Below are 12,764 nucleotides of genomic sequence, written 5' to 3' on the forward strand. Positions count from 1 at the left end.
GTCCTTGTACTCAAAAATGAGTGGTTCTTTTTCACTAAGAAAAAATAGTTGAAAGGCCTAATGTTATCCTTCACTAAATGCTTTTGTTGGTTAAAGGTCATGGTAGTATGCTACAATATCCAGTTTTGTTATGAGGCACACAGAACTCACAAAGACATTCATGCAGTAGTTCTGTGTGTTTGGTATTTTCTCTTTTGTTTTTCTTCAAATACATTTCAGATTTTCCATGAATTTAATGAATAAGAAATACAAAATTATTTGTCTTTAAGGTAGAATAGATCTTACTGTCCAATTCATCACTGTATATTTCTGTGACAAAAACTGGAAGATGCTTTCTCTCATGTAGTAGTAACATGTACTGACTTCTACAATCTATTCAAACATCAAATATGGACTTCAGTTTACTGGATATGACAGCTGTTTTGTGGGGGATGTGGGGTAGTTTGGGCCCGTTTTTTTGCAGTTATTCTGTGGGAAGGTATAATAGCAAAGAGCTAGCTATGTGTTTGTTGGCCTGTTATAACAGTATCTTATTCTGCCCGACAGCAAAAATGAGGCCGGCGTCAGAAGAGCCAGTCCCATTACACGAAGAATTTATCTACTGTTGTGGAGCTGCTACCCATGTCTTAAAGTGTGGGCCCTGGAAAGACCTCTCAAAAGATGAAAGTAAAAATCTACCCAGGCTCTTATTCATGGTTATTCCTGGTAAGGGTCTCTTTTTGTTTAAGTCTAGAAGTACAATGTTTGGAAAGGTTATGTTCAATTTCAGTTTCAAAACTCTCACCAGGTAAGTGGTAGATTTTGGCTCCTGCATATGGTCAATAAATCAGTAATATTGCCATGGTGAAATTTCTTTGTTACATTTGATTACTACTGTTACCTACATTTGTAACAGTGCCATAAGGCAATTCTGAGAAATTAGGATGTCTCACACATTTTCTCGGTGGTGGTGGCTTTCTGAGAGCATTGTGGGATTTTGTTTGTTTCTTTTCGTTGCTCTCCCTCCATTTATTTATTGCACATTGAAATGATACGGCAATGTCAGCTGTGTGCCAACTGAAAGATGAAAGTTTTACAATATTTGAGGAAAAATTCTGGGTAGAGTAGTTTTTTTTAAGTTGAGTTTTCTGAATAGTAAATGGTTTTTAGCTTAGGTTTTCACACATGAATTTTTATGCTGAGCCTATTGAATTCAATGAGCATCGTCCAGTTCTGAGTGACATTTAAGTGTGGCCTTCTTAGAATGAGAGCTCTAAACTTGCATTTAGCATATGTTAAAATTAATACATAAGGCCGAAATTCATTGAAGTCTGCCAGTGAAGTGTAGGAGTTCTGCCTTTAGGCAAAGTAAAGCTTGAGCCTGCTCAAGCACAGGTATTGTGACTCTTTCACTGCCTTAGACTTTGCAGATTTCTAATTCGTCCTATAGTGTATTTGAATGTGTTGGATACGATTGTTACTTCCCCGAGAATGAGTGGTACAAATAATGACTTCTCAGATTATCTACAGCTTTGGCTCACTGTTAGTGTACCCTGTTGCTGTTTGTGGGACCGTGTATGGCTTGGTCCATAACTAGTGGTAGAAGAGAGCACTGGTTCAGTTTTTCAGATTTATTTATTTATTTATTTATTTATTTATTTATGAAAGTTTTTGGAAGGCCCATTGAATACTTTGTTAGTTTCTTTGGGCACAATGGCTTTATGCTCTTGCCTCCTGGCGTTGAATAATAGCATAACTTTTAACCCAGTGACAGTCAAGTTTAAATTCTTTCCATAACTGAAAAGAATAAGCTTCCTTTGATTACATTTTGCTCCTATTTTGTGGGAACAACCTTTTAAACCAGATACTGTATAAAGTAATTCTTTAGTAAAGGATTATTTGTACAGATCCAAATCACCAAACAGTGTTCTGGAGGTACAGGCTTGATTTGATGCTTTTCAGTTGCTGCTTTCTTCCAGTTAAGGCATTTCCAGAAGGCTTAATTGAACAGCTAAGTTAAGAGCTGCTCTTCCCTCCAAATTCTGAAGCTTTCACCTGTCTTCATGTTGTGATACCCTTGTGTTTGGGTTAGTAGTAGAGGCTGGAACAAGGGCAAATCTGTGAAGCTAACTTATATCAGTAGAAAGATTTGTAGGGGAAAAGCACAAAAGTCAAACATTAGCATCCAAGGCAAGGTACCTCTGCCTGGCGTGTAATTTATTCTGCTTAAAGTACACCAAGTCACACATGCTTTATGGTCTCCATATTCATCATAGGAAACCTCTCATGCAGTGCAGTGGCAGGGCTACATGGAGCTTATTTCCTGCAGATCAGTTCTGTGAAGACTTCTTAATAACATCTTATATTAGCTAGAATATTGACTTACATTAACCAGAAATAGACATCAGTGAAATATTCAGAGTGCTTCTGTCATGGTTTACAAGCTTTTGCAAGCAGCTGATGTATGGTTTTGCTTACTTCAGATTTATGTTGGTAACAAACTGGAAGTTTTCTCACTACGAAAATACTATAAAACCACATCAATCACAATAATGCTACCTTCATTTGAGGTGCCCAAATTCAGTAGTGAATCGAGTTACCCAAGCTTCTTGCTGTGGCTGGCTGGGAGCTGACCAGGACCTGGCAGAACGAAGTGCAGGTTTGCTTCTCATAAATCAAATGGCTTTTTTTCATACTGGTATATGCCTCATTTTCAGCCTTCAAGGGAAGGCTTATCTGCCAACATGAAAAACACAGCCTTAGGAGAGATCCGGACATTTGGGTCATCTGGCAATGTGTTTGTGTACCTAAACAGTTAGGATTAGATAGCATTCCCCTTGTGCTTTTGTAACTTCCCGAGTATGAAATGTGGAGCCCTTCTGGAGTCCAGCAATTTTCACACTTGAAAGGCATGTATCCCTGGTTGAGATTCTGTATGGAATGAAGTAAAGAGGGGCAAAAGGACAGCTTGGTACAAGTCAAGGGAGGAAATATCCAGATAAGGGCAACTCTGGCTCAAAGAAGGGAGTATGCACAGCCAAGTGTTGAGTGATCTGAACTGAAGGTGGTTAGTCCTGCTGCATGTGTTACCCTGTATTAAACTGCTCTGGTACATACTTTTCCAGCCCTAATGAAATCCATGCATAGGATTTTGTTAATATGTAGTCAAACAAAAACAGGTTGTGGGTGGGTATAGAAGAGAAAGATGATAAAATTCTCAGCTTCTCCTGGAATCGAATTGTTGCAAGAGATTTGAGAATAAATCCTGTATATTTATTTTATTTTCGTGTTTTAGTCATATTTCTTTGGAACGGGAAGGATTTCTCTCTGGTCTGACTTTTTAAAAAACATGGAGATAGGGAGAAAGCTAACTCCAAAACATTCTTCTACTCTGAAATCAATGGCAAAATTCCCATTGACTTTAAATGAGGCAGGATTCTGCCTCCTGAGGGCTGATACCTTGCTGTGCTTGAAGCAGTTGGAATACAGAACGTACAGCAGAGTTCAGTCTCATTTAACTGCAACAAGCTAATGTTTTTTTATTCATAGCAGTGTGTGTCAACTTGTAATTTCAATAAAGCTGTAGTATATTAGTTGAAATGTTTAATATATATTTTCTTGTTCCATAACACTTTTTCCTTGTGTATGCAAAACCTCTGTATAGGTGTTACTAAAGTAATTATTATATGAAAAGCCCAATTTTTCCTCAGTCCAGAATATATATGTGCCCTTGTTTGCCTTTCTTAACATGAATTCTTTTCTGTTAAAATCTTTGAGATTTATTCATGAGAGTAACAATAAACGTGTACAGGTGAAGGATCAGGTCCCTTATTTTCTGGAAATGTAGATGTTAAGGGAAGGACAGGAATTAGTGTTTTTCCTCTTGTGTCCTAAAGGCCTGTTTTGCCTTTTGCAGTGTTTGTTTAGTGTAAAATTAGCAGTCAAGTACCAAATCTACTACAGCAATATTTAACATTGCTTGTATTCATTGAAAACCAAAGTCCACAAGGTGTAACGGAATATTTTTTGTTACTGTTTTAAGAGTATCTGTCTTATTTGCGTCTGTGTATTTATGAAATATTAAACCTTGTAAATAAATACTCTACACATTTTAAAACCACTGTGCTGTTCAGCTCATGATGTTTTGCTTTTCATCAAAGTTTTTCTTGCATTTCCTTGCAGGAGTACATTGCAGTACCTTTGTTCCAGGCTTCCTAATTTGTGTTACCATTGCTGTAAACAAGGCAGATTTGCTCTTTGCAATCTCATACTCAGGAAGCTTCATTCACGGTTGATAATGTATAATGTAAATAACATTTTTTTGTGGTAAAGCATATTACACAAGTTTGGTTCATTAATATACAGAAATAATTTCAGAATCTGGTTCTTTGGCTTGCATTTAGAGTATTCCTTCTGCTTGCCAAGTTTTTTGATCCTCCTGCTTGCAGTTGGATTGCTGCTGGGTTATTGGATCATCTTACTGTTTTACCAACTCATGTGGTGACCTGATGATGTTTAAGGACTATGAGGACTTAACCAGTCACTTTGAAAATATAAATATTTTAACTTCTGAGCTAATTCTCTGAGTCAAGAGTTGCTTATGGTTTTTGCACAACAGAATGTGTGGGCTTTAATTCTCATCTTCTCCTGGGAGTAGTTGCATGTACTTATATGAACAACACTGTTTCACTTGAAGATACTTAACTATTTTTCAGAGTTAAAACAGTGCAATCAATTTGCTTGGATTATGACAAGTCTTTAATGTGTTCTCCCTTGAAGAGGGACTTTCTGTTAGCTTTAAAGTCTTTGAAGTTCTATTTTTGACTGTAATATAAGGACTCTGAAAAGCTTTCAGTACATTATCTGTTTTTGTCTTCACCTGCTATTTTGATATTTAACAGTCATCACCCTCAACATTTGCATAAGAAAAGTTATCATAAGAATCACTACATATTAATACTTTGCAGTAAAACTAATTGTGTAGCCCCGAAGCTTAGTTCCTTTGTATTTTGTTTTCTTGGCTCCCACTAAACCAGCTTTTTAAAAGTTATTAATCATGCACTCTGCTCAGCAGTTACTGAAATGAATAGGGGTCTGTTGTCACCGCTGAGACCAAGGGGTTTGCTTAATAAAAGAATGTATTTCCTCATTCTACGAACTGTGTAAAGCGTGTTTACTCCAATTCCCTTCAGTTTCATTTTAGAATGGGCTTTGATTTATGCAAAATTTATGTGATTAAGTGTGCTTGTTGGTACATAATCTGTGTGTTACAACTGTCTGCAAGAACTGTGTTGGATCAGCAGATGAGGTTGCAGTGTGCAGCTTCTGGCAGCCTTGGCCAGGATGTGATCCAGAATCCTGTATGGAATCTTGGCGCTTAATGTAGATGGATCAGAACTGTTTACATGAAGCAAAATCGGACTTTGGAGACCACTGAGTTACTCAAGGAAGGTACTCTGTCTTCTCAGACACTACTTTCTAAGTCTGCAGCAAGAGTCTCCTCCCTCAGGACACAGCAGTGTTCGCAATTTCACTTTGAAAGGCAACTGGAGGAAAGGGGAACATTGCTGGGAATGGACAGACAGTTTAAGAAGAAAGATGACTTCTTGCCTCTTGGGCAAGGGGACTTCTGAGTTCTGGGTCATGTATGCTTTGCGCCATCTGTAAACATGAAGCATACATGACCCAGAGTTCAGAAGTTAAAGCAAAGTCAGTGGCCACCAAACAAAAAGCAAGCAAACAAATAAACAAAACAACAAAATACAACCGCACCACATGAGACCTCTGGTAGTCATACTGATAGTGACAAAACTGCAGAGGTAACAGATGAGGTTGGGCGGGACAGATGTTTTTTTCTACTGTTGATGCTCTAACAGTATTCATTCAAAAAACCCACCCCACCCCACAAAACCAGAAAGAGGAAAAAAGCAGTTTTTATTGCCTAATGCATTAAGATAGAACAGGTTCTCAACTTTGTTCATAGAGTCTTAGATAAATACTTGATTAGAATTAGCTTCTTTTCCAAAAGCTGTAGTTTGCCTTCACAGCCATACTGCACAGTGAGGGCTTTAACATTGAAATTGGGTTTGTTAAGTGTTAGGAACCAAAGAGGATTAAAAATTGGTAAGAAAAGAAGTATGGTGCTTAAACATAGTATGCAAAGTGTATGCCAGAAGATGGAGCTGTTTTAAAGATTAGAAAAAAAAATAGTGATTTTTGGCAAGCTTATTGCTCTAATAACCAGCTATACAATGTATCTGTAGGCTTCAGGCACACATCTGAATGCACAGGTAGGCACTATTTGTCAACTCTGTGCTTATCACAAAAACATCAGTAGTTTTCTAAGACCATGTGACAGTGGTTAATGACTTATGCTGGTTATTGAGGATCATCTAAATGACTTTTACTTACATTAGGAGGAGTAAGATAAAGGAAATCCAGTTAGAGCAAAGAATATGAGAATTGGGATGCTGGGGCTTCTGCTCCCAGCCTTTTCACTGTGTTGCTTTTCAATAGATGGCCACTCATCCTAGCAAATTGTGTCTCAAACTACCAAACAAATCTTCATTCACATTTGCAATATTTGTAATTATACGATGACCCAACTTTCTAAACTAGCATTCACCTACAATCAGCTAACACTAAGTAAATACATTAACAATAGAAGCACAGCTGCATAGAGTGAAACAACAAATATTTCCTCTCCTGGAATGTTTAAATCATTGTCCAGCTCCGTGGGCAGCTCCACTCTTACTTATGGTGAAAAATTCTTGTGCCAGGGTATGTATCACCTTCTGATGTACAGCAGTAAATACCCAAAGGACATTAAGGAAAATAACTTATCACGTAAGAGTACTTCAGGTCTTTTTTAAAGGAATCATTCATTTAACTTTCGGTTTGAATTAAGAAATGCTTCTACATGCAATGAAAATTTTTAGGCAAAAGTCATAAAGTATAACTGCACTGGTACTAATGTTGAAATAAGTTATATAGGACCCCTGTTCACACACTGACTTGTACTTATTTTACTTAATCCTGCATCATATCATTGTGATGACCTAAAGCTGGGGCTGAAAAGCTGTTTCCTATGTGGATGTGTGTTTTCTATCATACTAATATTGTGCTTTATGTATCACTACTACTGTAAGGTACATGAAATTTCATTTTTCTTATTTTGACCATACCATCCCAAGTAGAGCAGTGCTGCTGTTGTCCATCCTCAGCTGAAGCAATGGAGCAGAGAAAAAGGGAAATTTAGGTGCTCAAAAGTGAAGATGGCATTATTTAACACACCTGGTCCAGGGAATCAACTTTAAAATCTTGTTTGATTGGAGTCTTGGCTCCCTTGACAAGGCGTGTGGAGAATTATGGAGCTCAGAATGGCATCTAGTCCAGCTGGCACACTTGAGTCACATGTGGCTAATCAGCAGGAGCAGGAAACAAGTCTCAATTTTGCATCTGAAATTCTGTCCTGATTATATTCTGTTTGTATCCAAACAGCTGAGCAGAATTCCCTCTGTGTGTGCACACATGCCTTATTTATTTAAAAAAGATTACTCTTTTACATATTAGCTTAGCAGCAGCATTCATCTGTTCTCTGGTATTTGCAGTGCTTGAAATTAAACTTAGTTCTGAAGATACTGTACTTGAGCAGGCATCTGAAATTCTGTCCTGATTATATTCTGTTTGTATCCAAACAGCTGAGCAGAATTCCCTCTGTGTGTGCACACATGCCTTATTTATTTAAAAAAGATTACTCTTTTACATATTAGCTTAGCAGCAGCATTCATCTGTTCTCTGGTATTTGCAGTGCTTGAAATTAAACTTAGTTCTGAAGATACTGTACTTGAGCAGAGTATTCACTGTAAGACATCATGCCTGACTGCACGGAGGGGATAGCAGTAAATCTGCAGCCCTTTCCTGGAGAGAGGATGAGAAATTCTGTGCTGTTTCATTATGGCCTGACCTGCAGTGTAGGAACTGAAGCAGCCACTTGATGCTTTGAATGTATTACCTGCCTGCTGGGCTGCTCTTTGGACTGGTTCAGGGAAAGCTAGCTGGTGTTCCTAAAATTCATTCCCTGTATCCCAGCTGTCTATGTTGACTTTACGTGATCAGCATTACTTAACTGGAGGTTTCCTAGAAAGTCTCTACCATTCCCTGCGTTTATTAGCAGGTGACACTTAAGTAATTGAACCTCTCTTCACATGTGGGCAGCCTGGGAAGAGACTGAGTGGCAGGACTTGCCCATTCATAGAGCTCTTTCCTTCAGATAGCTGTTAGAACCATCAAGTTAGACATAAAGGAGGTGTTTCTGAGTCTGCAGTATTGTGGATGTTAGAAACTGTCGAGTGTATATTAAGACCCACCAGACACTGGAAGTCTAAGAGCTTAGTGCTTGGAGCACTTAGGGAACTTAGGAAAGGCCATTATTTCACAATCTAAAATGTTTGTCAACAATACTGGCATAAGGTATTCTTGTTCCCACCACACTGTGCCATTCCACCCCTTAATTATGCCAGAACAATAGTTTGAGAGATCATGCTGTGAATTAAATAAATACATACATTTATTTCTGGGGTCTTTTTACAGCTGAAACAGTTCCCTGTTTGGGTTCACAGCAGGGCCTCACAGAGTTGTGCCAGTGTAATTGAAGGGCTGGTGAGCCGTGGTAGGGGGGTGGGAATGACAGTCAAGGGAGAAGATGGGAATTCCTTCAGCTGGACTTGCCACAGAGCTTTCTGTTGATAAATTAGGGTGTCAGTCCACAACATGCAGCACATACATGTGGGTTCACACACACTGTCTTGAGACTTCTCTGGAAGGAGCTGGTATCCCACCAGCCTCACCAGGTGGTAGTGATTGACTGAGAGTGCCTCTCCCTTGAGGCTTCTGCTTTTGTTTACACTGCAGCTACAGATGAATCTGCCAACTCTTTGCATTTGACCCTGAGTTCTCAGAATCTGACGTGGAGTATTTGTATTTGAATTTTCAGTTGCTTTGAATTTTCTTGTCCTGCAAAAAAAATTGATAGTGGTAAAGGAGCCTTCCTACTCTCCAGTATCTGGTATATGTGATGCAAAAGCAATCAATGAATACAGGCTACACCATACAGTTAAAAGGTTTGTGTAGCATAGCAGTCCAGGTAGAAGGGTCTGTGTAGAGTAAGATGACACGTTTTCCCCTTTCCCTGCAACTACAGGCCTTCTTATCGGCAGATAAGGAAGTAAGAGCACAAGTTTTCTATTTCAGTGAGACATAAACACGGCAGAATGCTTTTTATTCTCATGCTTGCATGGGGTGTGTATCACCATATTTTGTATATTTGCACTTGGACAGGAGAAAAAGTGGATGCACACACACACAAACCCCAAACCCTTGCTTCTTGATATTTCCAAAGCCACTTCTTCCAACTTTTCTAGCTATTTCTTTATCTCTACCACCAACATTCATGAACTAATTATGAGATCAGCCTTGTTTTCAGCTGACCATATATTTTCTCTGATGGCAATGCATACTGTTAGCTGTGCTGTGCTGTCTTGACTGACCAAGGTTGTTTGAGGGCTCAAATAGCTTTATTTACTGAGCTAGTTTGACTGCCTGAAAGCATTATTTGTAGCAGATAACACTAATTTGTCTATACCTATTTGATTTCTATTTTTAACCCCCATAAAACTTTGAATATGTCAGTCAATTTTCCCCAGCTTTTTTGAGACATAGGAGACTCAAAATGATACCTAAATAACAAGAATTTGGCTAGAAGACATGTATGCTGGTAAAGTACACCCTGAAGGAAAAGTGTTTATTCTATCCCATTTATATATTTTAAAAATCAGTTTTTAGGACACTGCTCTCCATTATTTTTGCTGCTTATGGACTACTTATTTGTGACTCATATTTTAAAATATGGTGACAGTTGAGCTTTGTTTACTGGGTCAGCCCACCAGCTTCCATTGTCTTTAGAAAAGAAAAAAACATAATCTTTCATTAAAAATAAAAACTTCCTCATGCAAAGAGGAGTCTGTATGTCAGATCTAGGCTTGAAATATGCCACTTTTTGTTGAATTTCCCAGTCCTCCAGAAGTACCTCTGATGGGGGCTTGGCACAGTTGAGCTTGTTAAGTTTGAGGAGGCAGGGTAATGACAGGGTGGTTGAACATCCAACTGTGCTTGACAGTATGTCCCTCCACTAAATCTGGGTGGCAGATGTGACTTACTGAAGTGACTTACTGAAATTTCTCAATCCACAGCCTTCTCTCAGTGTCCTCTTGCTGCTAATGAGGCATTTTCAGCATGGATCCTTCCTGCCTGGCTGTGTGCAGCAGCATCAGGGGAGGAAGTGATCCCTCTCCAGCAGCATGCAGAGGCTTAAGTTGGCCAGAGTTATGGAAAAGTTGTGTTCTAGGGTATTTTATTTGATTTGACCGTTTAAAAAAGGATCTGTTTCACTTCATGTGATGTTTGAGGCAGGAGGGAAGAAGTTGCTTACTGAAGGACCTACTTATGAAGGAAATCCAGTGTTTCCATGTGCATCGTGTACAAATAATGCAATTAAAATGTTTGAAGCTACAGCACCAGCTGCTACACGAAACACGAACTGATATGGATTTGCCTTGATATTACACATCTTGGCTTAGTTATATCTGAAAATACAGAAAAATAAAAATCCTCTTTCAGATTGTAGTTAACACATGGCCTCATTTCTGTCCTAACTCATATAGATCATTGAATCTATATTAGAAATAAATGTGGCCCATTGTGTTCAATATCTGGATTATGGAAAACAGTGGAACAAAAATTTCAGTGAGTCGTAGCTCTTGCTCTTGTTTTCTGTTAGGGACGTGACAGAAGATTTCAATCACTGTCCTGATTTCCATTTTTGAAAACAATCTTTGTTTATTCTTGTTGGATTAAAAAACCCACAGGAATAAGTAACATAGTGACACAAACATACTGCCTTCTACCTTTAAGTTTTAGATCTTTTATATGTGTTATAACAACCTTACCTTAAGAGGCAGAAACTCTTCACAATAGGTCTTAAATGGCTGAAAAAATGTGCTTGAAAGTGACTTGTGCTTAGTGTTTTCCTGAATGTTCTGGTTGAAGTCTTCATGGAGCATCTGCTTAGGACCAGTACTAATGTCCCAACTACACGGTCTTTTTCCTCAATCAGAAATACAGTACTGTCAATGCAAGGAATTTTTTCCTGATAATGTGGATTGGTAAATCTTGGTTTATCCATGTGCAGAACAGTCTGTTCTTTTATCTTGCATTTCTGAAGACTGACAACAAATGCAAATGAAAAATTCATTTGCAAAATCACCTCAGACTGTTGGTTTTGAATATGACATTCTTTTGACAGTCTTGATACAGTAAAATTTCAGAAACACATTTTAAGTCTTTTTTTTTTCTGAAATTAACTGTCTTGGTGTTCTGTGTTGCTATTTGTTTGCTGTCTGTTACTATCTTGATAAAATAAAACAAACAAACCTCAAACTGAATAACCCTAAGCCCCCAAACCTATGCGTTTCTTTTTTTAAATGTAATTCTTGCCAGTGGTACAGCATAGGGAAATCTCTGATAGAGATTCGAAAACGTTCTTTCTAGTGCCTTCTGAGTGTATTGTCTTCTTACTCCTTGTATATTATTTAAAAGCCATCAAATCTGCAGAGTTGTGTATCTGCACAAAAAAATAATTTGTGGTTATCTTGGGTTTGAATTATTTATTTTTCTTGTCTTTTGTCTTTCTCCTGCTGCTGTTGTTTATCAGGGCTGTGTTATTCAGATGTTTCTTAGGCATTCTTGTGAACCCATTTGACATCAAGTCTCGTGTTCCTCTTTGTGCACTTCCTTTGTTCTCCCTCCTTCTTTCAGATGGAGCTTTGTTTTCTGCTGGTCCCATTCTGCTTCAGATCGTGAAGCTGTCTGAAAAATTCCCACTGGGAATTCTAGACCCAGTGCAGAGCTCGCGGTAGTCCCTCTGCCAGCATTGATTGTAGTATTGATGGGATCAGACCAACCACCTCTGAGGTGTTCTATCTATCTTCATCTGCCTAAGCAGGTATTTATGAGACTGTGTGTAGGCTTGTACTAGGAGATCTGATTAAATGTTTTAATTTTTCATTTGCTGTGGAGAAAATGGAACAAAAATTATTTCATTGTAAGCACTAGTAAATCCTGGTTTCTGCCTTGGAAAAATGTGAAAAATGGGCTGTTCCATTAGGATCTCAATTATTTCAGTTGTCTATAGCAATCTTAACTCCCAATAAACATTAGTTTATAGACATATCAAGGCTTTTTTTTTCTTTTTGTATTTACATGCCTATTTTGATTGAGACACTAGAGATAACTATTGAAATCCATCTGTGGACTTTATAACCTTTGCAATATCACGTAATCACAAAGTCCAGTGGGTCTGCAGTGGGTGAAATCAGGATTTCAGACTTTGTATCTTACCTGCCTGGATAGCTGCTGTTAATCATTCCTATGAGAAACCAGGCATGTATTGTCACAGTTCTTAGCTGGGAATTTTAATTCACAAGGTCCAGGCACGATTGTCACTTGGGCAAAAACAGCCGTGTTAGGTTAATTCAGGTTTATCAGACTGTCCATGGGATTTGTGTGGAGGTAAATGAACCCACATTTATCCTAGAGGTGGAACAGCATTAGAGAACAGCAGAGAAGCTTATTGGCTTTGCAAAATGCATATAAAGAATGTGTATTATAAAATTCTATATGTAAGTTTTATAGCTGTATCAAGCTAATAACAGCCTATGTGTATATGT

The 12,764-nt window shown here is 38.2% G+C and overlaps 1 protein-coding gene across 1 annotated transcript in view; it reads left to right on the top strand.

Moving 5' to 3' along the window:
* Positions 1 to 551: 551 nt before the first annotated feature.
* Positions 552 to 12,764, top strand: part of LOC103804407 (chromosome unknown open reading frame, human C2orf43) — a gene marked incomplete at its 3' end in the record, with an annotated part of 34,798 nt that continues 22,585 nt past the window's right edge. Inside the window, exon 1 of the mRNA XM_009077020.1 lies at positions 552 to 705. Within this exon, the coding sequence (XP_009075268.1) occupies positions 552 to 705 (154 nt within the window). The remainder of the gene's footprint in view (positions 706 to 12,764) is intronic.

Source organism: Acanthisitta chloris, unplaced genomic scaffold (genome assembly GCF_000695815.1).
Source record: "Acanthisitta chloris isolate BGI_N310 unplaced genomic scaffold, ASM69581v1 scaffold11296, whole genome shotgun sequence".
NCBI classification, from domain to species: Eukaryota; Metazoa; Chordata; class Aves; order Passeriformes; family Acanthisittidae; genus Acanthisitta; species Acanthisitta chloris.